At 42.3% G+C, this 27,887-nt stretch overlaps 1 protein-coding gene across 1 annotated transcript; it reads left to right on the top strand.

Annotated features, from left to right (window-relative positions):
• The first annotated feature begins 5,917 nt into the window (after positions 1–5,917).
• LOC118588742 lies at positions 5,918–7,495 on the top strand. Its single transcript, XM_036195292.1, has one exon. It carries the CDS (start codon positions 5,918–5,920, stop codon positions 7,493–7,495), a length of 1,578 nt encoding a protein of 525 aa, XP_036051185.1.
• The last annotated feature ends 20,392 nt before the right edge of the window (positions 7,496–27,887 follow it).

Here is a 27,887-nt window from a genome sequence, read left to right as displayed (position 1 = left end):
TTCATGCTTATTACTGCAATATATGTTGTAGCCACAGCAACTATGCCATTTTCCCTATTTGTATTGACAAGATGATGCTTGAAATAAAGATCAGAAACAAGAGCCATAAAGTCATGGAAAAATGTCCCATACCCATGAATTGGTAGGATGAACTTAGTAAAATTAGCCACCCTACCAAATCAATCTACAGATTCAACACAATCCCCATCAAAATTCCAACACATTCTTTTATAGAACTTGAAAGAATACTACTGAACTTCATAGCGAAAATCAAAAACCCAGGATAGCTAAAATAAACTTATACATAAAGGAACTTCTGGATGCATCACCATTCCTGATTTCAAGATGTACTATGAAGCTGTAGTAATAAAAACTGCATGGTATTGGCATTAAAAATGGACACGTTGATCAATGGAATTGTGTTGAAAACCCACACACCTGTGGACACTTGATTTTCCATAAAGAAGCCAGAAATGTACAAAAGAAAAAAGAAAGCATCTTCAACAAATGGTGCTGGTCCAACTCCATGTTGGTATGTAAAAGAATGCAATTTGATCCATGGCTATTACCCTGTACAAAACTCAAGTTCAAGTGGATTAAAGATCTCAACATAAAACCAGATACACTGATTTGATAGAAGAGAAAATGGGGAAATAGCCTTGAACACGTTGGTACAGGAGACAGTTTCCTGAACAGAACACTGATAGTATAGGCAATAAGATTGACAACTAATAAATGGGACCTCATGAAACTGAAAAGCTTCTGTAAGGCAAAGGACGCTGTTGATAGGAGAAGACAGAGGACTAATATCCAAAATGTATAAAGAACTCAAGAACTAGACAGCAATAAACTAAATAATCTAATTTTAAAAAAATGTGGTACACATCTAGTCAGAGAATTCACAACAGAGGAAACCAAAATGGCTGAGAAACACTTAAAGAATGTTCAACATCCTTAGCCATCAGGGAATGCAAATCACAACGACTTTGAAATTCTACCTTATACCTGTCAGAATAGCTAAGATAAAAAACACAAGTGGCAGCTCATACTGTCAAGCATATGGAGCAAGGAGAATACTCCTTTACTGTGAATGGCAGTGCAAACTTGTATAGATACTTTGGAAATCAATGGGGCGATTTTTTTGAAAATAGTACTTTAAGACCCACATATACCATTCCTGGGCATACACCCAGAGGATGCTTTATCCTATCACAAGGATACTTGCTCAACTATGTATATAGCAGCTTTACTCCTAAGAGACAGAAGCTGGAAACAACCTAGATGTCCCTCATCTGAGGAATGGATAAAGAAAATGTGGTACATTTATACAATCGAGTATTACTCAGCTGTTAAAAACAGTAACATGAGGAAATTTGCAGGCAGATGGGTAGAATTTGAGAGAATCATCCCGATTGAGGTAACCCAGACTGAGAAAGAAGAACATGGCCTGTATTCATTTATAACTGGATATTAACTGTAAAGTGAAAGGTAATCATTCTATGATCCACAGACCCAGAGAGGATAAGTAACAAGGAGGGATTAAGGAAGGATGCAAGGATTCCCCTGGGAGGGGGTAAGAGAATAAATTGCTAGGGTGGACTGAGAATAGGTGGGATTGGGAACAGGAGAGGTGTGAGGTGAGGAGGAAAGGAGAAAACACTGGGAGAAATGACTGGAATTGAGGAAATTTCGGGGGTGAGGTAGAAACTTAGTGCAAAGTAAAATCCATGTAATCTCTGTAACCAGGCAAGGCCACAAGTGGAAGGATTGGGACACCAACCTAGCCACAAAACTTCACCTACAGTGTGTCCTGCCTGCAGAGTGTTCTGGGACTGGGGCCTAGCAGAATCCTCATCAAAGAGACCAGAGGGTTGAGGGAAAGAGAGCTTAGGGGAGCAGGAGATCCCAGCTGTATCAAGAACAGAGAGGGAGAACAAGGAAAAAGAGACCATGATAAATGAAGACCCCATGGGAATAGGAAGAAGCAAAGTGCTAGAGAGGTCCACAGAAATCCACAATGATACATCCACAATAGACTACTGGCAATGGTTGAGAGAAAGCCTGAACTGACCTACTCTGCTGATTGGATGGCCAAACACCCTAACTGTCATGGTAGAACTCTCATCCAATGACTGATGGAAGTGGATACAGAGATCCACTGCCAGGCCCCAGGTGGAGCTCCGGAAGTCCAATCAGTGAGAACGAGGAGGGATTGAATAAGCGAGAATTGTTGAGACCATGATTGGGAAAAGCACAAGGACAAATAGCCAAGCTAGTGGAAACACATGAACTATGAATCAATAGCTGAAGAGCTCCCAAATGGATCATGCCCTCTGGATAAGTGAGACAGTTGATTAGCTTGAACTGTTTGGGAGGCCCCCAGGCAGTGGGACCTGGACTTGTCCTTAGTGCATGAGCTGGCTATTTGGAACCTGGGGCCTATACAGGGATACTTTGCTCAGCCTGGGTGAAGGGAGGAGGGGACTGGACCTGCCTGGACTGGATCTACCAGACTGAGCTGAATCCCCAGGGGAGTCCTTGCCCTGGAGGAGGCGGGAGGCAGGAGGACAGGGGAATCTGTGGCTGATATGTAAAATTAAATTAAATTATAAAATTAAAAAAAAAGAGAGAGACCAGAGAGACTTCATCCAGCAAATGATGGGAGCAGATGCAGAATCCCACAGTCAAACATTAGGCAGAGTTTGGACAGTCCTGTGGGCAGCGGGGAAAAGGATCAGAGGAACCAGAGGGAAACAAGGAAATCACAAGAACACAGCCCACAGAATCAACTGACCGGGACTCATTGGGACTTGCAGAGATCAGGGAGCCTGAGGAGTCTGACCTAGATCTTCTACATATATGTTGAGGCTGAGTAGCTTGGTTTTCTTGTGGGATTTCCAGCAGTGGGAGCAGGGGCTGTCTCTGACTCTTTTGCATTCTTGTGGGACCTTTTTCCTCCTACTGATTCACCTCATCCAGCCTTGAAATGATGGTATGTGCCTTATTTTATTGTAACTTGTTATGCCATGTTTGGTTGATGTCCCTGGGAGGTCTGTGCTTTTCTGAGGGGAGAGAGAGGGAATGGAGAGAAGGGAGGTACAGGGGAGAGAATGGGGGAGGAGATGGAGGGGACACTGTGGTTGGGATAAAATACATGTGAGAAACATAAAAGAATATTAACAAGTCTCAGGAAAAAACATATGGGTTTTATGTGTATGTATTTATGTTACTTGATGTCTGGCATAGACTAGGAATAGGATGATAGCTGAATGAGTGTTAGAGCAGTCTTCAAAAGTCACACTTGAAAGGTAGGGAATTGATCAAACGACGAATTTTGTAGGAGAATCAAAAGGAATAGCTGTTGTGTATTGGAGAAGGAACCTGTGACAACTACCTATCTCTAGTACCTCAGGTCTCAGTAATCCTTTCATCTCTGCTCCTTCATATATTGTATTTCCTGTCTGTTAGTGAATGGCCCTCTTATTTATGACACATACTTGGCACTCTTTCTATTAAAACAGCTAACGGGATTTTCTAGTTAAATTACTTTCCACACAAGCACAATTATGGGGGACTTGAATCTCCATAATGAAGTAGTTGGCTCTAGGTAACGCAGTTCACCTTCACAGTGCAAAGTGAGCTGGCCTAGAAGACACCTGCAGGGACAAAAGGAGAGTCAGGGATCCTGGTGGCTTCCTTGGTGCTTTCCAGAAATTAACAACTGGCATGTTTTGAATCACAGCACAAGAACAGCAAAGCAGATGCCAATTGAGTATACTTCAATCTATACTGAGAAGAAAATTGTAAAGACAAGATAGTCATGACTTTGACCTTTGATTCTTCCAGGACTATGGTGTAGATACAGGAAGGGGAACAACAAAATAAAATTTCTGTAAGACTTTGTGAAACAATACCTGGCCCCTTGGTGATAGATTTTTTTTTATTTTAAAATTTTATTTCATTAGACTTATAAACAAGGAGCTTATCACGATGACAGTGCTCTCTGGTTGGAAAATGTAAACATTATTCATGAAAAGACTCAAGTGGCTAGAAAATAGTAAACTGTTCCATGTTTGGATTTGTTGTTTGTTTTCGTACAACCAGTTGACTGGAGGTGAATATAAGCAGGCGGTGTCCTTGGCACATGTGTGCACCCCAGCACTTGAGAAGCAGAGGAAAGAGAAATGCAAGCTCCGAGCCATACAGCAAAGCTGAGAACAGCCAGTACTCCATGGCCAGACTGTCTGAAGAAAACAAAACAATACAAGCGAATAAGAGTTCTGCGTTCTGCTGCACTGTGATTCAGTGAAAGCAGGTCCCATGTACTTGATCCATTTATTTGCTAATTCTAACATGCGTTGTGTGATAGATGCTGAGCAACCACATGTGAGGGAGGAATAACAATCTAAGGCTGACAAGTTTTGTGAGACCTACAAGTAAACAGGAAGCTGTATTTCATACCCGCAGTTTTAGGGTGCTGAGATTAAGGCTAGATTAAGGGAAATGAAGGGCATGTCTTGTGAATCAGGGGTACGCTAGTAAATTTTAAAACCTTTACTCATCATAATATTAGACTAATCATTATGGCTTCATAAATAAACAAGGCACAGTTTGTTCTTGTTCTGTTTTCTAGAAAATTACATGAATAGTTTGCATAGTTTATTTACTTAGGTCTAGTAGAACTCATCAGTGAATCCATTTCAGTCTTCTGGAGGTAATTTCATTTTTTTCCTCTGTGTGCATCTGTTCATGTGTGTGCAGACATGCCATAAAATACATCTCAATTTCATAAGCTTAAGGCAGAAAACATCAAAGCACACAGGAAGGGAAGTAGGCACAATGTCCCACTCCTACCTTAGAAGTTATTTGTAATTGTTGCTTATAGTGAAAGACCCCACTTATAGCAAACCCTTACTTAGCCATAGGGACGCCATTCTGCAAGACAAATACCAGAAAAAGCAGGAGTTCACCTCAAGTCAAGGAAACAAAAATAACTGTGGTCGACCACCCAGCCTTATGAGAGATGACTATGATCTGTGGCCGGCCACCCTGCCCTGGGAAAACAACCGTTAAGTCAAAACAGGATGAGACAGTTGAGTCAAAACAGGATGGGCCACCTGGCCTTGGGGATAAACAGTTGGGCTAGAAAAACACCACTATGCCCTAGACAAGGCCAGGTCAGCCACACACATCCAAATTCCGAGAATTAAGCATATGTCCCCAAGTTCACCCTAGTCTTATTTGAATCAACCAATGGGAACCCTGTAACTATGCTTCTCGCTTCTGTAACCACGCCTCTGCCCCTGGGATCCTATAAAAAGTCCCCCTTTCCCTAGGAAGGCGCGCAAGTCCTCCGAGAGACTTGTCGCCCCAGGTACCTGTGTATTCAAATAAACCCTCTTGCTGTTTGCATCTGATCCGTGGTTTCGGCGTGTTCCTTGGGTCCAGGGTCTCTCCTGAGGGAAGATCTCCTCTGGGAGTCTTTCATATGGAGGTCCCACCGAGATCGAGACCCCTTCCCCGGGACCACCGACCCACCATCAGGAGGTAAGCCGGCCGGCCTCAGTTTTTGTCTTCCCTGTGTTGTATTGTCTGTATGTCCGTGCACATCTGGTAATCTGTCTGTGGCGGTGGGGGCTGAAGGAGCTGACGTGCTCGGACTTCGCCCACCAAAACCCTGGAAGATGTTCCACGGGTGTTTGAAGCCCCCTTGGGGGCACGGTTTTTTGGGGCCACTCACGTATCCGAAGGATACGTGGTGTTGGTTGGAGACGAGGGATCCGGACCCTCACAGCAGTCTCCTTCTGAGTTTCTGTTTTCGGTTTGGAACCGAAGCCGCGCAGCGCGTGTCAGTCTTACTTGTGTTTGTCTGTCGTTCCTCATTTTCTGTCTAACCGTTCTCCTCCTAGAAACAGCTATGGGACAGACTGTTACCACCCCCCTGAGACTCACGCTTGACCACTGGTCGGACGTGAAAGCACGAGCCAACAACGAGGGAGTTGTAATCAAAAAGAATAAATGGATCACCCTTTGCGAGGCTGAATGGGTCATGATGAATGTAGGATGGCCTCGCGAAGGAACCTTTAACCTCAGTCTTATCTCGCAGGTGGAGGGAAAAGTCTTTGCTCCGAGTCCACATGGCCACCCGGACCAAGTCCCATACATCGCCATATGGAAACTCCTGGCGACAGAACCCCTTCCATGGGTTAGGCCATTTCTCTCCCCTCCGACGCCCCAGGCCTGCCCCCCGACGGCACTGCCGCCCCCTCCTACCTCCTCCCTTTACCCTGTTCTCCCACGAAAGGATCCCCCTAAGACCCCTGTTCTCCCCCCCGACCCCAATTCACCTCTTATTGACCTCCTGACAGAGGACCCACCACCATACCCGGGGAATCGGGGACAAGGGGGACCGGCAGTCCCCGCGGCGAAGCTAGAACCGCCAGCAGCCCCCGAACATCCTCTACAGAGAGAGCGAGACGATGAGACTCCGGCCACCTCCCCAATTGCCGGTCGCCTACAAGGCAGGCGCGACGAACCAGCCAAGGAATCCAGAGTCTTCCCCCTCCGGGAGGGCCCAAATCACCAGCTCCAATATTGGCCATTTTCGGCCTCTGACCTTTACAACTGGAAACAGCATAATCCCCCTTTCTCTAGGGACCCTGTTGCCTTGACTAACCTGATTGAGTCTATTTTAGTGACCCACCAGCCCACATGGGACGACTGGCAGCAGTTACTGCAGATCCTCCTGACAGTGGAGGAAAAGCAGCGAGTCTTCTTGGAGGCTCGGAAGCAGGTTCCTGGAGACGATGGAAGACCCACCCAGTTGCCTAATGTCATTGACGCAGCCTTTACCCTCACCCGCCCAAACTGGGACTTCACGACCCCAGAAGGTAGGGAGCACCTACGTCTCTATCACCAGTTGCTCTTAGCGGGTCTCCGGAGGGCTGCTAGGCGCCCCACCAATTTGGCTCAGGTTAGAAGTACGATCCAGGGAAAGGATGAGACACCAGCAGCATTTCTGGAAAGACTCAAAGAGGCCTATCAGATGTATACCCCATATGATCCAGAAGATCCAGGTCAGGCACCGAGCATAATCTTGTCTTTCATCTATCAATCAAGTCCAGATATAAGGGCCAAGTTACAGAGACTAGAAGGATTGTATTCGTTCAGTTTGTCAGATATATTAAGAGAGGCAGAGAAAGTGTTCAATAAAAGGGAAACTCCCGAAGAGCGGGAGGAGAGGATGTGGCAAAAACAGGAAGAGAGAGAGAAAAAGCGTCATAGGGAAATAAGTAAAGTCCTGGCCGCTGTAGTATCACAGGGACAGGTTAGAGAAGGAGTTAGGATGGGAGGTCAAAGAAGGACACCGCTTGATAAAGACCAATGTGCTTACTGTAAAGCAAGAGGACATTGGGCTCGAAACTGCCCAAAGATACCTCAAGAGTCTCGGAAAACTAAGCCAAAAACCACGGACCTCCTCAACCTAGAGGATTAGGGAGGTCAAGGCCAGGAGCCCCCCCCTGAGCCTAGGATAACTCTCAAGATCGGGGGGCAGCCAGTGACCTTTCTAGTGGACACCGGGGCTCAACATTCGGTCCTGACCCATACAGAAGGCTCTCTCAGTGATCGCACAGCTTTGGTCCAGGGGCCACAGGTAGCAGGAGATATCGATGGAGCACTGAAAGAAAGGTTCAGCTGGCATCTGGACAGGTAACCCACTCTTTTCTACATATACCCGATTGCCCTCACCCATTGTTGGGCCGAGACCTGCTGACTAAACTCAAGGCTCAGATCTATTTTGATGACAAAGGGTCAACTGTTACGGGGCCCAAAGGGACCCCCTTACAAGTCCTAGCCCTGAACTTAGAAGAGGAATACCGCCTGTTTGAACCTGAGCCCTCTAAGGAACCACCACAAGGGATGCAGGGCTGGTTGAAAGAATTCCCCTCGGCATGGGCAGAGACTGGCGGCACGACCAACCCCCACTTGTTATTCAATTAAAAGCCACCACCACTCCTGTCTCCATCAAACAATACCCTATGTTCCGGGAAGCCCAAGAGGGCATTAAACCACACATCCGGAGGCTCTTAGACCAGGGAATACTTATGCCTTGTCGATCCCCTTGGAATACCCCCTCCTGCCTGTAAAAAAGCCTGGGACAGGGGATTACAGACCGGTTCAAGACCTGAGAGAGGTTAATAAACGGATTGAAGATATACACCCCACGGTGCCAAACCCCTATAACCTCCTCAGCACTCTTCCACCAACCCATATTTGGTACACGGTACTGGACTTAAAGGATGCCTTCTTCTGTTTGAGATTGCATCCCCAGAGCCAGTTGCTATTCGCGTTTGAATGGAGAGACCCAGAAATAGGACTTTCAGGACAGTTGACCTGGACTCGGCTCCCCTAGGGTTTAAGAACAGCCTGACCCTCTTTGATGAGGCCCTACATTCAGACCTGGCCGAGTTCTGGGTCTAGCACCCGGCCTTAATCTTGCTCCAATATGTGGATGACCTCCTCCTAGCAGCCAGAACCCAAGCGGAATGTTTGAGAGGCACTCAGGCCCTTTTGACTAAACTGGGACAGAAGGGCTATCGGGCTTCGGCCAAGAAGGCCCAGATTTGCCAAAGCAAAGTCATTTACTTGGGTTACACCTTGGAGGGAGGACAGAGATGGCTCATGGAAGCAAGGAAGGAGGCCATAATCTCCATACCCCCTCCAAGGAACACCCGCCAGGTGCAGGAGTTCTTAGGTACAGCCGGCTACTGCCGCCTCTGGATCCCAGGTTTTGCTGAGATGGCTGCCCCGCTATATCCTCTCACCAAGCCCGGGGTCATGTTTCATTGGGGAGAGGAGCAACAGCAGGCCTTTCAACGAATTAAGAGGACTTTACTCGAGTCACCAGCTCTTGGCCTGCCAGATCTGACTAAGCCATTTGAATTATTCGTGGACGAGAACTCAGGCTTTGCAAAAGGAGTGCTGGTACAGAGACTGGGGTCATGGAAGAGACCTGTAGCTTATTTATCCAAGAAATTAGACCCAGTGGCTGCAGGTTGGCCCCCTTGTCTGCGTATGGTAGCCGCCATTGCTGTCTTGCTCAAGGACGCAGGGAAACTGACTTTGGGACAGCCATTAACTGTGTTATCCTCCCATGCGGTGGAAGCTCTGGTCTGACAGCCCCCAGATAGATGGCTCTCAAATTCCAGGATGACCCACTACCAGGCTCTGTTGTTAGACACAGACCGAGTGATGTTTGGACTGGTTGTCTCCCTCAATCCTGCTACCCTGCTGCCCTTGCCAGACCCATCAGAGGAGCACAATTGCCTCCAGATCCTGGCAGAGGCCCATGGTACCCGCTCCGACCTAACAGATCAACCATTGTCAAACCAGATTTCATCTGGTTCACGGATGGGAGCAGCTTCCTCCGAGAAGGAGAACGGAAGGCTGGAGCGGCAGTCACCACCGAATCAGAGGTAATTTGGGCCTCACCGCTGCCGCCTGGAACATCGGCCCAAAAGGCAGAGCTGGTCGCGCTGACCCAGGCCCTCCGAATGGCGGAAGGTAAGAGACTCACAGTCTATACCGATAGCAGATATGCCTTCGCCACTGCCCATGTACATGGAGAAATCTACAGGAGGAGGGGCCTCTTGACCTCAGAGGGCAAGGAAATTGAGAACAAAAAAAAAAAGGAGATTTTAGATCTCTTAAGGGCTCTATTCCTTCCACGTCAGCTCAGCATTATACATTGTCCCGGGCACCAAAAAGATGACTCTGTCATAGCATGGGGAAATCGGCTGGCCGATCTGACGGCCCGGACAGTCGCCTTGCAACCCTCCAGGGGCGACCAGCTGCTGGTCTTGCAGGACCAACAGCCAAGTAGGGACTCCATGCCCTACAGCCCGGAGGATCAGAAGCTAGCTAAGAAAATGGGGGTGGAATGGAGCCCCGAACGACAAGCGTACATCCTAAATGACAAATTAATTATGCCAACCTCCCACACTAAATACATGCTCAAGTTCTTCCATGCGCTAACTCATTTGAGCAAAAACAAGATGAGGACCCTCCTGGCTGATGAGGCTTCGAACACCGTATTATTAAATCAGGAACAGGTCCTCCAACAGGTGACTTCCAGCTGCCCTGCTTGTGCCCAAGTCAATCCAGGGAAAGCCCATCTGAACAGAGGGAACCGCCTGCGAGGCCACCGCCCTGGAGTCCATTGGGGGATTGACTTCACCGAGGTAAAACCCGGGCTATATGGATACAGATACCTACTGGTTTTTGTAGACACTTTTTCAGGATGGATAGAGGCTTTCCCTACCAAGAAGGAGACCGCTAACATGGTAACCAAGAAACTCCTGGATGACATCTTTCCCAGGTATGGAATGCCCCAAATATTGGGGTCAGACAATGGGCCCGCCTTTGTCTCCCAGGTAAGTCAGAAGATGGCCAGGCTATTGGGGATCGACTGGAAACTCCATTGTGCATACCACCCCCAAAGCTCAGGGCAGGTAGAACGCATGAATAGAACCATTAAGGAGACTTTAACCAAATTAACGCTTGCAACTGGCACTAGGGATTGGGTGCTCCTCCTCCCACTAGCTCTCTACCGAGCCCGGAATACTCCTGGGCCTCACGGCCTAACCCCGTTTGAGATCTTATATGGGGCTCCCCCACCAATTGTAAATTTCCTTCACCCTGATATCTCCTCTTTTGCCACTAGCCCTACCCTGGAGGCGCACCTCCAAGCCCTCCAGCTGATGCAAAAGACGGTGTGGAAACCCCTGGCCGATGCCTACCGGGAGCAACTGAATCGCCTGGTGGTGCCTCACCCATTCAAGATTGGGGACTCTGTCTGGGTCCGATGCCATCAATCCAAGAACCTATAGCCGAGGTGAAAAGGACCATACACCGTCTTGTTAACTACCCCCACTGCGCTCAAGGTTGACGGGATAGCAACGTGGGTCCACGCGTCGCATGTGAAGGCCGCTAAAGAACCAGGCGAAGCTGAGAATGCCGAGACATCTACATGGAAGGTTCAACGCTCTCCAAACCCACTGAAGATAAGACTTGTACGCGGGGAGGGATCCCAGTCCTGATATGGGTACTCTTAGTCTTGAGACTAGGAACAATACAGGGCAGCCCCCACCGGATAAAGAGGCTAACCTGGCAGGTGATCTCACAAACGGGGGAAATAGTATGGCAGACTACGGCACACCACACGCCCTACACTTGGTGGCCGGATCTTACTCCTGATTTCTGTCAGCTGGCTGCAGGGTTGAATACATGGGACATTCCAGATAGGGCACACAATCAGTTAAACACCTCGTATGCAACACATTCAGCAGAGCGACTAGTCTCTCGAAGGTCTTATAATGGATGCTTGGGCCCCACGTCACGCTGCCATCTTGCCCAAAGCGATTTCTATGTATGTCCTAAAGATGGTAGAACACCAGGCCAGGCATACAAATGTGGAGGATACACCCAATATTTTTGTGCTAAATGGGGATGTGAAACCTCTGGAAGTGCCTACTGGAAACCTTCCTCTTCCTGGGATTTAATTACTGTTAAAAGAAAATATGTTAAAGTTGATACATGGGCCAGCGGATGTTATTGGAACAACATGCCAAAGACCCTATTAAATGGGTTATCCCTCCCCCTAAATATATCCTTCACCAAGACAGGGAAGTCTTTCGCAGATTGGACAACAGGTCACACCTGGGGTCTACGCTGGTATCTGTCAGGCAAAGACAGAGGGCTGACGTTTAAACTTAAGCATAAAATAGAGGAAATAAAACAATCCATGGGGCCAAATTCAGTTCTGTCCGAACAAAAGCCCCCCTCCCCGCCAGCCAGGTCCCCGGTTACGAATGATAAAAACCCTCAGGTTACGCCAGGGCCCCTGATGAACACTAGCACCTCTGGTCCCACTGTCAGCAGGTCTATATTAGACCCCACCCAGAGGACCGGCACGGGGGATAGGCTACTCCAATTGATGCAGGGCGCTTACCTGGCTCTAAATGTCACCAACCCCGACCGGACCCAGGAATGTTGGTTATGCCTGATAAGCATCCCCCCTTATTATGAAGGTCTAGCAATCCTCGGAAACTATACCAACCATACCGGTTCACCCACCTCTTGCGCCAACAACCCCCGACATAGGCTGACCCTATCCGAAGTATCCGGACGGGGGTCATGTATAGGAGCTGTTCCTAGAACCCATCAAGCCCTATGCAGCAGGACTCAAGCCCTATCACCTGGGAACTATTATCTGGCAGCCCCAAATGGTACGTACTGGGCATGCAGCACCGGACTCACTCCTTGTGTGTCCGCCGCAGTTTTAAACATTACCAGAGACTTCTGTATTTTAATTGAACTATGGCCTAGAGTCACTTATCATGAACCTGATTATGTATACCATTTCCTAGAAGGAAGAACCAGGTATACAAGGGAGCCTGTTTCCATAACTCTGGCTTTGTTACTGGGGGGCCTCACTATAGGGGGTATAGCTGCCGGGGTGGGCACCGGTTCGACTGCCCTACTAGAAACACGCCAATTTCAGCACCTACAGGCAGCAATGCACACTGACATCCAAGCCCTAGAGGAATCTATAAGTGCCCTGGAGAAATCTCTCACATCTCTATCTGAGGTTGTCTTGCAAAACAGGAGAGGGTTAGACATCCTCTTCTTACAAGAAGGAGGCCTATGTGCAGCCCTTAAAGAAGAATGTTGTTTCTATGCAGATCATACTGGGCTAGTACGGGATAGCATGGCCAAATTAAGAGAAAGACTCAAGCAGAGACAGCAACTCTTTGAGTCCAATCAAGGATGGTTTGAAGGATGGTTTCGCAGGTCACCTTGGTTCACTACCCTCATTTCTTCCATCATGGGCCCCTTGATTATTCTACTCCTAATACTACTCTTTGGGCCTTGCATTCTTAACCGGCTCGTACAATTTATAAAAGACCGCATGTCGGTCATACAGGCCCTGGTACTAACCCAACTAATACCAGAGACTAAATCAGTCAGAGGCCGGATTGATGTCAGTACCATAAATGAAAGATTCCATTTTGGGACCATAAGAAAATGGGGGAATGAAAGACCCCACTTATAGCAAACCCTTACTTAACCATAGGGACGCCATTCTGCAAGACAAATACCAGAAAAAGCAGGAGTTCACCTCAAGTCAAGGAAACAAAAATAACTGTGGTCGACCACCCGGCCTTATGAGAGATGACTATGATCTGTGGCTGGCCACCCTGCCCTGGGAAAACAACCGTTAAGTCAAAACAGGATGAGACAGTTGAGTCAAAACAGGATGGGCCACCTGGCCTTGGGGAATAAACAGTTGGGCTAGAAAAACACCACTATGCCCTAGACAAGGCCAGGTCAGCCACACACATCCAAATTCCGAGAATTAAGCATATGTCCCCAAGTTCACCCTAGTCTTATTTGAATCAACCAATGGGAACCCTGTAACTATGCTTCTCGCTTCTGTAACCACGCTTCTGCCCCTGGGATCCTATAAAAAGTCCCCCTTTCCCTAGGAAGGCGCGCAAGTCCTCCGAGAGACTTGTCGCCCCAGGTACCTGTGTATTCAAATAAACCCTCTTGCTGTTTGCATCTGATCCGTGGTTTCGGCGTGTTCCTTGGGTTTGGGGTCTCTCCTGAGGGAAGATCTCCTCCGGGAGTCTTTCAATAGGAGAGAGGAAAAAAATCTGTTTTCTTCAATGAAGTCGTGCTTGATATATCAACCATACTTCAGGACAGGTTCCCATTGTTCAGGAGCAGTTGGGCAATACACACTGGGCTCTATTCTTTTATTTAGTGAGAGAAAGAACATGAAATTGGGTTGGTGGTAAGGTGAGGAAAATCCGGGAGGAGTTAGAGAAGAAAGAATGTTATGAAAATATGGTTTGATACTCTCTCTCTCTCTCTCTCTCTCTCTCTCTCTCTCTCTCTCTCTCTCTCGATCTTATCTCAATTGATAAGATTCCCCTCAACTGCTGACATGGAACCTTCTAGTGCTATGAAGGCTAGTGAAGAGGGAGGAAACTTCATTGTCAGTAACACTGGACTTCTCTTTGCCCTGTGATCAATCTATATGATATCTTTGGCAAATAAGTCTTACCATAAAGTTCTGGTGGGCAACCAAGAACAATATCAATAGCCCGTGTTGTTTTAGGGATCTAAGACTCTCTAACCAGCAGCTTAAGGGGAACTATCTCAAACCTGGAACTTGACACTTTATTTGGCAACTTATGACTTCTGGGAAAACATAATCCTCCTTGTAGGGTAAATCCAGTTAAAGCCCTTTAGATGAATATGTGGTGTGTGTGTGTGTGTGTGTGTGTGTGTGTGTGTGTGTGTGTGTGTGTATACATATGTATGAAGCCTATAGTATAGTAAGTTTCCACATGGCTTTTTCAAGCATCATTAGATTTAATTATTCCTCCTGCAACTATATTCTATTCTCTTCCTCCACCCTTAAGATCTTTCCCACCCCCAACAATGGTCCCTTTTCTAGTTTCCTGGATTCTGTAGGTACTCAAAATTAAACATACAAATTTCAAGATCTGGGGCTGGAGAGATGGCTCAGAGGTTAAGAACACTGGCTGTTCTTCCAGAGGTCCTGAGTTCAATTCCCAGCAACCACATGGTGGCTCACAACCATCTGTAATGAGATCTGGCGCCCTCTTCTGGCCTGCAGGGATACATGCAAGCAGAACACTGTATACATAATAAATAAATCCTTAAAAAAAAATCTCAAGATCTGATACAAAGATCCACATGACTGAGAACATGTGAGATTTCTTTTGAGGTTTATATGTTTAAAGGAATGTATTCACTTTACCTATAATATCAAATTTATTGGCATACTTTTATTTGATATTCACTTGATTTTTTTTTTTTTTTTTTTAGTTTCTATGGGATTTATAGTAATGTTTTTATTCCTAATATTGTGCATCTGTGTGTTATATTTTGTCAGGCTAGCCAGAAGATAATTGATTTCATTGAGGTTCTTTCAAGTTTGTGCTGTGTCAATATATGTAAATATCCTCAAATTAATGTAACCTTTATGAATTTATTTTAACTGATACATAAAAATATGAAAAATTTACATATTGACTGGGACCCATGTGATGTTTTGACATATGTAGTGCTTAAGCAAGTTAAATGTATCTGTCAGTTCGAACATTTATCATTTCTTTAGCATGAGGTAATGAAAAAACCCTTTATCCTGCGAGGCTTTTAAATACACAATAGTATTTGTTACCTGTAACTTTGTAACTATACAGTAAAACACCAAAGCTTCTTGCTTCTATAAAACTAGGCCTTACTCATTGATCAGTCTTTCCCAGTTTCTTTCTCCCCAGCTTCTGGTAGTCATAAATAATTTTATTTTTAAAAACCAAATAACAAACAAGGACACATAAGTGAGAAGTTTAAAAGGGCCTGGGGAAATGACTTCATCAGGAAACTTCTTCCTGTGCAAGCACATGGTCTGCTTTCAATCTCCAAAGTCCGTGTAAAGAAAACAAACAAAACAATGACAACAACAGAACCACCAGGTCTTGCTCACTGTAGCCACAGTGCTGGGAGAGGCAGATCAGCCGGCCTAGGCAAATTATGAGCTGAACTTTGTCTCAAAAGGTGAGCTGGAAAGCAACCGAGGAAGGTACTGGTAACAACATGGCCTTGGCATGTGCACAAAAACACAAACCCATAGACAAACAAACAAAAGCCCTTCAGGCTTTTTCTTTTTTCTTTTTCTTTTCATTGATTAGATTCACCAAGCTTGGCTCTTCATGTGATAAATTTACACTTTTACTTTTATTGTTTCTTTCACTGTCAACTAGATCATCTCCATGATCTGAGGATGCCATATGAATGAAGTCTTTAGTCAAAATAGTACTTATTTTCTAATATATTCGCTTAATTTTACTATTGCTATGCTTCAAAGGTTTTGGCTTGTTTTATTTTTTTAGAGGTTGAAATATTTTCTGCTTTCTTTTGTGTTTTTTAAAAATTTATTATTATTATTATTATTATTATTATTATTATTATTATTTTATCCATGGCTTACTTAAAAGCATTTGTTTGGGTTTGAGGATGTAGCTCAATGGTGGAACATTTTCCTAGTAAACACAAAACCCTGGCTCCTATCTCTAGCACCAAAAATATCTAAGTGTGTAAGTAAATAAATAGTTGTGTTTGTTTAGTTTCTAGATATTTTTAATTGACATTATTCTATGTTTATATAGAAAATATTTTATTTGACTTCAAAATCTATCAATATATTTAAACAATTTATGATTCAAAAATGTGGATACCTTTATGAACCTTCTACGCATAATTTAAAAGGAACATTATTTGACTATTATTAGATAAGGTAATCTAAATTGCGTTTTATTAACTAATAGTCCTTTAATCTTTGTAGTGATATTTTAATTGTGCTGAAATGTGATTTTTATTTGCATGTTAATAAATAAAGTTTGCCTGGAGATCAGAGGTCATTAGTGAGCCAGGAATAGAAGTCAGGTGGTGGTAGTCCACACCCTTAATTCAAAACATAGCAGGCAGAGTCTCTGTGTGGTCAAGGACACAGCCAAGCATGAACCTTTAATCCCAGTACCAACCATAGAGACCTGGAGGTCTGTATAGACAGGCAGTGATGAAGAAGTCATGTGGCTGGGTTTAGAGCCAATGAGAAGGCATAACAGAAAGGCAATAAAAAGTTAAGTCAGACAGGAAGAAACTCTCTCTTAGGGGAAGTGACGGCAGTGAGTGTTAAGCTAAAGGTAGTCTTGGCTCTTCTCTAGTGCTCTTATCTCTTGGGCTTTTAACTCTGTATTTGGCTCTGTGTTTCTTATTTAATAATACTGTTTATAAATTTATCTACAAATCTTTATTTTATTATTTATTTGTTTGTTTGAGACAGGATTTCTCTGTGTCTAAACTTGGCTGTCCTGAAACTTGCTCTGTAGACCAGACTGGCCTTGAACTCACAAAGTTCTGCCTGACTCTGCTTCCTGAGTGCTAGGATTAAAGATGTGCACTACCACCCCACCATCTGGCTAGCCCTTTAATTTTTTTTCTTGAATTCTATAGGAATATTGTTATTCACTACTTTAAGGATCCTTAGTTCTTGAGAAAAAAATCATTTCATTTTCTATTATCATTTGATTTAAAAAAAACACTGTTATTTAATACTTATAGTTTTACCTCTCTAATAAAGGTATGTACATTTACATTCTTTATGAATTGTAGCGTTGTTTCTATGAAAATTTCTTCTTATCCCTTGTTAAATATCTTTTCTAGTCTGGTTTGTCTAATGTTTATGTGTATACACAAAAGATTTCCTTTGAGCAGTGTTTACATTGAGGCTTTTTATATCATTTTTCTTATTTTCTAATTTTTGAAAATTTGCATATTATAATTACAGTATTTCTCCCTTCCCTTTCTTTCCTCCAAACCCTTCCATCATGGCTTTTTTAAAATTCACTGTTATTGCATGCATTATGTATATATAGACAATTCTTAAATATAACCTGCTCAGTCCATATAATGTACATTTTTAGGGCCAGCCATCTGGCAGTGGACCACCACTTGGTGTGTTCTTCCCAGGGCAGGGTCACGTCCTCTGTTCCCAGCTTTTCTCAGTTGCCTGTACTTTGTACATTCATGGAACTCAATTGTGAGATGGCTTCTGTCCACTCTTGATAGTCCATGTTTCTTTGGCAAAGGGCATATATGTCCTTGTTCCTTTTCTACATTGACTCTGTGGACTCATTTTTTTTTTTTACTATGCATCACAGTCCTCAAAACATATTAGTGTCAATTCTGTTCATTTGTTCAGTCATTGAACATGGATGTAACATATATTTTTGAAGATGGAAAAAGTATGCTGGAAATTTTTCGAGTGCTACGATTTCTTTCTACAAACCATTTCTCAGATGAACCAAGGAAAAGCAAGCTTACTGGTAAAGCATAGGACGGGGAACAGAGAGTGCTGACAAGGGATGCCTGGAAGAGATTTGGAGTGATAGAAATGAGATCTTGCTTCCAATGAGCTGTAGACGCAGAATCAGTTTTAAAGTTCATTGTCTTCAGTCTCTGCATTAAAAAAAGCCAGAAACCCAGAATTTTCCAACATGTAGGTAACAGAAATTCTGTGTCTGTTAAATATTTGTGGGCTTCTTTCTCAGCCCAGGGATGTCCATTTTCTTCTGTCAGCATTCTTGCCGAGAGCTGCCTTGTCTCTGAGAGTGTCAATGCAGGGTTTACTTCAGTGATTAAGTAAAAAGTTTTAAAACATATTTTGAAGTGTAGGAGAGAGTAAATATATCCCTTTCATGAGTCTGATAAAGAATCTTATTTATTTTTGAGGTGGGATCTCTTGAGTTCATGTAGCCCCGGAAGGCCTCAATCTCACAATACAGCTAAGAATGGCCAAGACCAGGATCCTGATCATCCTATCTCTACCTCTCAAGCGAGGGTATGTACTACCGTGACTGACTCCATCTGGTTTTATTATTTGTGTAGCATTGTGTAATTTACAAAGTACGTGTACAGGCATTCTTTCATTTAACAATATACCTTGTTAGTCTTATATCATTCTGAAAAAACTTAGTTTAAAATAGTTACAATATTTTATAGTAGTTATACAGATATATAATGAGAAAAAGAGACATAGATGTGGGAGGGACCAAGGGGGGTATTCAACATTGAATGTAATCAGTTCTACACCATTTAATGCTCAGCTAATAATGAACAAAGGTTGCTTCTGTTCAATGCTGTGTCTCTAATGTCTTTTAAGTCATGTGGTGCTAGTTTACCAATCTCAGTGCCTCTAGCTTACAAACAGAAACAGCCTATGGTGGAGCGTCTCACATTGGCACTTATCTTCCCCCTTATTTTTGTCTTTACCATAGTGATCTCAGAGGCCCTACTTTGAGATGGCATGACTGAAAAAGGACTGCTCCTTGCAGCCATTTGTGCCTCAGATGTAATGCTTCATTGTTGTTGACCTAAATCTAATAATTTTATCTTCAGATCTTGTTTTTGAAGCAAATTCTGGTGATGAATGCAATAAGAACCCAAGTTTTGCCTTACTCTTCACAGTATTGTCTCTTATCCCTGTCAAGGTTGAATACCAGTCCACCTGATTCATTTAACTTGATGCCCTTAATTCCCTGTATCATGTAACTTTCTGCTTTATGGGGGGTTCTGAGAGTAGAGGGCTGAACTATGTGCAGATATCTCAGGATCCCTAGAAGAGGGAGGCAGGGTCATGTGAATGTTCTTGTCTTAGATTGACAGTCATTTTGAGTAGGTGATGAGCCTAGCCTCCAAAATGCCCACAGTCTAGATTCAGAAGCTATTGGTGTACATGTTCCACTGTTGGGAATTACAAGTACAAAACAGGGCAGGAAAGTGGGCCTGTGGCAAGGGTCAATTTCTGGACTGGACTTCTCAAATGTGGCCTGGCCCAGTGTGTCGTCAGTAGCTCAATCAGCTGACAGCCAGAACGAGTAAGAATGCTCTTAGTACCACTTGGCACTTTATGGAGCCCTGTATACCTGGAAGACTTTGACTCAACACAGCATTATAGCCATAACTGAAGGATGCTTCCAGTACACAAACCAAATATCCCTGTAGTCACCTTTTATAATAGCACTGCACAGTATACAGATGGAAGGTAAGATCCATGCAATAATCTGCACTGTATTTTTTTAATTTAAAATACAAAATACCATGACCAAACATGGAAGACCTCAAAAGGAAGGAGAAAGTTTTGCATTTTAATACTTTCAGCTGCACTTCCCCTTCCTTTTTGATCAAAGAGCTTGGCCTTTTTACTTGGTATTGGTTCCTGCAAGTCATGTGGCCACCCTTGAGAAAGAACTAGCATTGAACAAGGCTATAAAATAGGAAAGAATGACCCACATTGTGAAGTCTTCCTACACAATTTCCTGGGGAAAATTTCTGGTGCCTTAAACAGTTGTGTAGTTGTCCAGATCTCTAAAAGAAAAAAATCACAACCTCCAGCCAGCCTTACCAAGGTACCTCTGAAGCCATCCTGACTTTGGATTGGATCCAGCCTTGTGCAAAAGGCTTACATCTCTTCCTTAACTGTAATACTAAAATAAACTATACACGGCCTAAAAATGAATTGCTGAGTGGGTTTATCAGATACCCACAGCAGTGGGAAGCTACAAAGAAAGACAAAACAGGGTTTTTGTCTCTTTTGAAATTCCATTCCTTCAGCTCCTCTGTGCTTCCTTTTCAAAGGGCAGATTTAATTCTGCCAAAATCTTTGCAACAGGGCCAACAAAATTTATCTCAAGCTTGGCAGCCATTATACATTATCCACAGGTTCCTGGCTAAACTATTAAAATTAATCAGGTGGCAAACTTTCATTTCTGCAGCTCTAATAAACAAGAGAACTGGATTCCCTGGGAGTGGGATGGGTGGGGTGTGGAAATGTCAGTAAATATGGCAGTTTTATGAGGAAGAAATTCCTCAAAATGTTGGGGAATGTACTCTAGTTTTAGGCAAATGGACCTAAACTACATTTACAGTATACAGAAGACCATTTATTTTTATTGAGTCATTATTCAATGCAAAAGAAAGACAATCTGTTCTAAATACAGCATTTTGCAAAAAATGTTCAGGTTTCATTATAAGATAGTGATGGAAAAGAATATAGGTGAAAATTTTCTTGTGCACACCAAAATAATCAAAATTCCAATGATTAGTCTTGATTTTGGAGGTTTAGAAACAAATGGGTCAAAAATAGATATGCTTACCAAATATTTTCCATGACCCCTACTGATGTGTTGTTAGGAATATACACATAGGTTGTTCTGAGATGACAGGGCAAGCTTCACTTCTAGACTGAAGAATGGAAGAGCACTGTGAACTCTAAGGTTCCTACACCTACAGCAGTGAAAAACTGGATTTACACAGCATAGTTTTACTTAGCTTAGACCTCTAAGGGACTGTGTAGAGAGTGATCCCTGCCAAATTGTGTTCAGCATGCAGCATGTGAAAAGAATAAGCATTTGCTGTGTTAAGGCACGGACATTTAAAATACAATTGGTAAGGTCTTGCATCCTACTTGAGTTGATTAATGTATTAGTATCAATGGTGTGAAGTGATCACAAAACCACTAAAAAATGGTAGAAAGCAAGTTTTGGAGTAATACAAATGCCTTATCTATATAATTAAGAATCATTTGGTAAAACTATTCCCTATAGTAACTAAAAAGGAAAAGTCACATATTTGTTGTGTTTCAGTCCTGGAGGAGCAGGACAGAGGACATGGTGGTGATGTGCATTTGTAGTTATTTTCTATATTTTTATTGAGACTACAAAGAGATAATCTATAAAACAATGGCCTAGTTGCATGTAACAATGTAAGAGAACAGAACAAAAAATCCAGAAATATATAATCAGGCAAAGCTGAAAATATTATTCTGAGTGACAATAACAAGAGCAGGAAATATTAGAGTGAAGATTTGGATTCTGAATCCTACAATTCTTTCATAGATTAATATAGGTCATGACAAATATAAGATTAAAAATCTGTTTCTCAGGAAAGTATTTCCATTAATAAATGCTTCGGGGCATAGGCCATATTAAGAAGATTATCCTCTGTCTTAGAAAATTTAATTGTTTACCCCATTAATGAAACACAAGATATGGTGTCAAGATAGCAAAGATACAAAAAAGGAAATGTGAAGACAAGTTCTTTAAAGTAGCTTCATGTCACGGGAGAGATGATTATAGCAATTTCTTGTCCACGGCAATATCTAGAACACAAAGACACCACATTTCCTAAATTTTGAGATAGTAACAAAAATATTAAGAGCACTGGGTGGTGGTGGTGCACGCCTGTAATCCCAGCACTCGGGAGGCAGAGGCAGGTGGATCTCTGTGAGTTCAAGGGCAGTCTGGTCTACAGAGCTAGTCCAGGACAGGCTCCAAAGCTACAGAGAAACCCTGTCTCAAAAAACCAAAACAACAACAACAAAATATTAAGAGATTGGACTGGCTCACTGTGACCAAAACCTTCTCTAGGTTGAAAGTTGATAACTTCAGAAAATACTTTTGTGAACTTTAAGGAAGACAAGGAAGTGTGCAGACCAGAAGAATCACAGGAGCAATGGACAGGGGCACATGGGCAATGATTGGGAGTGCTCCTCCCAAAAAGTAGGCTATGAATCAAATAAGCACCTCTGCATCTGCTCTTTAGACCATCTGTCAAGTAGTGCTCACTGCTGAATGGGAACTACAACTACTGTGTGATTAATTCTATTATTTGTTGATGTTATCTTGCACACTCTATTGGATAATTAGCTAGAAGAGTCAATATTTGTTGACTAATAGTTTCCTAGATCAAAGGGTAGTATGATCCTTTTTTTTTTTTTTTTTTTTTTTTTTTTTGTAGAGGCTATTGGGTTGTACCAAGAGATCCTAAATTTTAAAGTGAAATGTTAGTAAGAAAAGAGGTTTGGGTCCTTTCTGTTAAGAGGAGACATTGTTCTTGGTGTATGAAGTAGAGAAATTTTGATATTAGTTATAACTTTTTTATATTAAACAAAAAAGGGGGAAATGTGGTTGATATATTGTACACCCCAATAAACTTATCAGGGGGTCAGAGAACAGAACAGCCACTATATAAAACATAGAGGTTAGGCAGTGGTAGCACACACCTTTAATCCTAGCATTTGGGAGGCAGAGTCTCTGTGAGTTCAAGGCTACACTGAAAACAGCCAGGCATAGCAACATACACCTTTAATCCCAGGAAGTGATGGCAGGAAGCAGAAAGGTATATAAGGCATGATGACTAGGAATTAGAAGCTTTTAAGCTTTTAGGCTTTTTGCAGCAGTTCAGCTGAGATCCATTTGGATGAGGACTCAGAGGCTTCCAAGTATGAGGAAACAAGATCAGCTGAGGAGTTGGCAAAGTGAGGTTGGCTGTGGCTTGTTTTGCTTCTCTGATCATTCAGAATTCACCCCAATACTTGACTCCAGGTTGTTTTTATTAATAAGATCTCCTAAGATTCATGTTACAGATGATCACAAGAATCAGTTGTAGATGAAAAGGTTATAGACATGTTTTTAGTGTTTCTTCCATAATGAGAAGAGGCCATTTCACAGGGTTGTACTGGCAGATGCAGAATCCAGTTAAGACTTTCATCCTCTGTTGTGCGGCCAATGTCATTTCCAAGGGTGAACATTTGCATCAAGTTGTGCCCTTGATGAATTATATGTAGTGGTTTTCTATACCCACTCTCATTTAACCACATTTTGCATAAACATGAAAAAGAAGAAAACCTTAGTTAAGCTCAATAACTGAAATTTAGTGAATTTGATACTGCCACATAATCTGACTATCCAAGAAAATACATGGCATAAAATTTAGAGTGAATGGAAAAAGTATGGAAGTAAAACCAGAGAGTCTCCACAAAATAACGATTGTCCATACCTGGCAAAAATGGGTGTGGAAGATTCTTGAATTTGGAATTCAGTTGAAGTAATTTAAGTATACTTTTACTATTTGGTTCTGTGACTTTAGGTGTTATTTCAATTCTTTTTACTCTTATTTCATAAAATGAGGATAGAAATAAAATTTAGATTTTTCTGTTTTATATTTTAAAACCTATTCTCTAAAAAATTCATACATATATACAATGTATGTAGATCATATCAACCCTCTACTCCCTTCTTGGAACTCCCTTGGCTTCTCTCTCAACATACCTTCCTATCGTGTCATCCTCATAACTTCCTGTCCTTTTATTTTGTAGCCCCTGAAGTCCAATTAGATGCCATGAAGTTATCATCACTAACCACTGCATAAAGCAGAAATTAGAAAGGTAGGCAGGAGGCTTAAGTTCTAAATTGATGTATCTGGAGCACAAATTCTTATCTAAGGCAAATAAATAAAGCAAGTTTGGAAAGTAAATCAAAATAAGCCAGTGTGCAATCCAGGTTTATTTACTAAGACTCGAATAAGTCAATGAACTATCCATTAAAAGATGGACTCCTAGCCGGGTGGTGGTGCTGTGCGCCTTTAATCACAGCACTCGGGAGGCAGAGGCAGGCAGATCTCTGTGAGTTCAAGGCCAGCCTGGTCTACAAAGTGAGTTCCAGGAAAGGCACAAAGCTACACAGAGAAACACTGTCTCAGGGGGAAAAAATGAATTCCTGGCTTCTTATCTTTGTTGAAATAATTTACCTACATTATATTTGTTGAATGAGTTGGCTACATTAACCCCTCAAGTTTGTTTCTTTGTGAGTTTATTAGGTGAATGCTTCCTGATAGTCAACTGTATACTCTTTCCTTGTGATAGTTATTGCTTATTATTCTATTGAAATCAATGTAACTGCTGTTTTTATTATAGCTGCATTTTGGTGTATTTCTAAATGAAATCTATAACCCTCCTACTTTGTGTATATATAGCTATTTCTCTCTCTCTCTCTCTCTCTCTCTCTCTCTCTCTCTCTCTCTCTCTCTCCTTGTGTGTGTGTGTGTGTGTGTGTGTGTGTGTGTGCGCGCGCGCGTGTGTGTGTGTGTGTGTGTGTTTATCTCTATCTACCTATCTATCTATCTATTTATCTATCTATCTATCTATCTATCTATCTATCTATTCATACATGCATAGCTATTAAGTATGTGGAATGGCATGCATTCCTTTGCTAGAAAGTCATTTAACAATAGATACAAAAGCTTTAGTGAAAGCATACCTTTGCCTTAAAAATGATCTATTTTTAAGGACTTTCCTATTAACAGCTACAGTTAAGTATTTGTTCTTAACATTTTATTATGTGTAAACATTTATAACTTAAGTAGTAATTAGAGAAATGGTGTGGGTATGTGAGAAGACATTATGCAGTCATCAAAACTGTTTTCACAGAATGCAGAAATAATTGTCATATAACATTACAGGAAATAGGTGAGTATTTTAGGGTTTAAGTTTTGCTTGTTTGTATGCATATACATTTTCCAGGATACATTTATGAAAACATTAAAGAAACAAATGCTCTTCATTTGTTTGCTGTTTGTTTTTGAATCCTCAAGACTGGGTAATTTATGGAGAATAGAGGTGTATTAAGATCATAATTCTGTAAGGAGAGAATTTTAAGTGCATGGTGTTGGCATCTGTTCTGCTTCTGGTGACATCCTTTTACTGCTTTAAATTATGATGGGAAATGGAAGGATGGGGGCACCTGATGAAGAGACAGAACATATGATGTGGATGTGTTTAGGATGTGTTTATTGTACCCTAGCCCTATCAAAACTGGAATTTTTATGTGTGAAAGGCATTTATTATTTCATTCATGAAATAGACTTCAGGCTTCTCCCACTGTATATGCCTCCCCAAATGACCAGATTAAGGAATTCAAATTTAAACACATAAGCTTTGGGGGAACATGCTCAAATGACTGCAGAAATACAGCAAATATTAAAGTATGCCCCTTCTAATATAGGCCGTATTGTGTCTCTAGGACTTACATTTTTTTAAAGTTTTTCTAACAGTTAAAACTTTTTAAAAATATATTTATTTTTTTTTCATACGGATATTTGTGTTTTAATTTTACATATCAGCCATGGGTTTCCCTGTCCTCCTCTCTCCCGCCCCCGCCCCCACCTTCCGCCCAGTCCCTCCCCCCCATTCCCATCTCCTCCCTGGCAAAGACTCCCCTGGGGATTCAGCTCAACTTGGTAGATTCAGTCCAGGCAGGTCCAAAAGCTGTGGAGCCCCCAACTGTATCAGGCCCTCTGGATAAGTGAGACAGTTGATTAGCTTGTACTGTTTGAGAGGCACCCAGGCAGTGGGACCCAGACCTGTCCTTAGTGCATGAGCTGGCTGTTTGGAACATGGGTCTTATGTGGGGACATTTTGCTCAGCCTGGAAGGAGGACTTATATCTTAAAGACCTCACATTTACTATCTCAGAATGTGCCCTTTATTTTGATACAAGTTCTCTCAAGAAGTAATAGCATGTCGTCAGGGTTGGGATCAAATACAGGATGAGGGGTGTTTTCACCTGAATAGGAGGTGAGGACACGAGTTCAAGACACTAGCTACAAGAAGGAGCTAGCCATCTATAAATCAAGGGGAGCCTATAGAAGTAACCATCTTTCTAGGACCATTCAGTCAATAACTGTGAGGAAATACATTTCTATGGCTGAAATCCCTTGCACCATATTGCTCTTTGCTTTGCTAAGGCAGCTGAGTCAACCTAGCAGAGTACCTGTGTAAGGTAGGCTTATGAGTGTCTTTTATTTTGTTCATTTGCATGTATCTGCCAGGGTTTTACCAGCAGGATAATATCTGGGTCCAGGTATATTTCTCTTAGAGGCATGGGGTTTTCTTCTTACAAAGTACTAGGGTCCTGTTCACTGTCCTAACATAAATTCTCCATGGCTGCATCTCCCTGACCTGAACATGAACCCTGGGAGGCCAGAGCTTTTAGCCAAATAAACATTGCAATCTATTTGCTTTTATTCACATTGGAACATTGGACAATCCTGACATCTTATGAACTGGCATTTAAATGGCACCAGTTCATAATGTACACAAACTGCTCTTTAGTATTACAGACACAGTCTGTACTATGGCTGTGGTAAAGATTTCTGGTTATTTCCATCACCTCTGAAAATGAACATTTCTGAATCATTTATGAATGCTAAGTGGAGATTTTTCTTTGTAAGGAAAAATTCAGTGTTCCATTCTTTTGATTCTAAACAGTGTTGCCTGACATTTATTTCACACACACACACACACACACACACACACACACACACACACACATATATATATTTTCAAGGTAGGGTTTCTCTGTGTAACAGCCCTGGCTATCCTGGAACTTGCTTTGTAGACTAATCTGGCCTCGGACTTGCATAGATCCACCTGCCTCTGCCTCCTGAGTGCTGGGATTAAAGGTGTGCACCACCACATCCCTTTGCAATCTGGCATATGTATATGTCTTTTTCCTCCATTACCACTTTGTTCCACAAACACGTGTAGTCTTCTATCACACATGATTCAAAGGAAAAATAACTAAATATAAGAGAAAATTATCTCAACTATAAATATTATTTTATTTATTTACTTACTTAAATATTCATTTATTGTGAAAAAGAGGACATTGGGAAAGAGAGAGAAGCTAGGAGAATAAACATTAACAAAAACTCCTTCATTTTATGAAGTAAAATTGGTATCTTATGATTGAAAGGGCAGTGAAGGCTCTGTGAAGTGCAATGAATTTCTATTGGTTTGTCACCTGCACATGACCTTAAGAATGAAATTATTAAAAAATACTACCATGTCTCTCTAGCTCCTTTTGATTGTCCACTAAATTCCTGGCACTTTGAATATGCTATTTCTAATCCAGAAACTGTCTATTGAAAGCAGTTGTATCAATGTGAAAGAACTGTGTCTTAAGGGTTATCTTGATTACTATATGTCACAGAATAAAGTTTCTTTAATAAGGGGTTTCCTTAATGAAGTTTTCTTAGAAATTCTATGTTCCCCAAAATACCAACAGAATTCCAACAGAAAAGAAGAAGCACATTTACTACAGAACTAATGAGACGGGACTTTATATCCACAATTTCGTTCAATATGCCTAACATTGTTAATAGGTAGGAATGAGTGTTGCAGTTTTACATGGCAGGAGATTGAGGATCATGAAGTTAGATTAATCCATCACATGAATTCAACATTAAATGACAAAACTGAGATTTGAATCTAGTACTATCTAATTCAGAAGGAAGAAATCTAGACAATACATAGTTTTTGAGGAAGCTTCTATCTAATAAACATCTTCCTACCTTGACTCCCTTAGTCTCATCAGGTTTGGATCTGGGTTG

Source organism: Onychomys torridus, chromosome 8, assembly GCF_903995425.1.
Source record: "Onychomys torridus chromosome 8, mOncTor1.1, whole genome shotgun sequence".
NCBI lineage: Eukaryota > Metazoa > Chordata > Mammalia > Rodentia > Cricetidae > Onychomys > Onychomys torridus.
The sequence above is the reverse complement of the archived record's forward strand: the minus strand, read 5'-3'. Positions and strand labels throughout refer to the sequence as shown.

Excerpts from the sequence above, each read along its gene's own strand:
- LOC118588742 (XM_036195292.1), top strand. The coding sequence starts at position 5,918 with ATGGGACAGACTGTTACCACCCCCCTGAGACTCACGCTTGACCACTGG.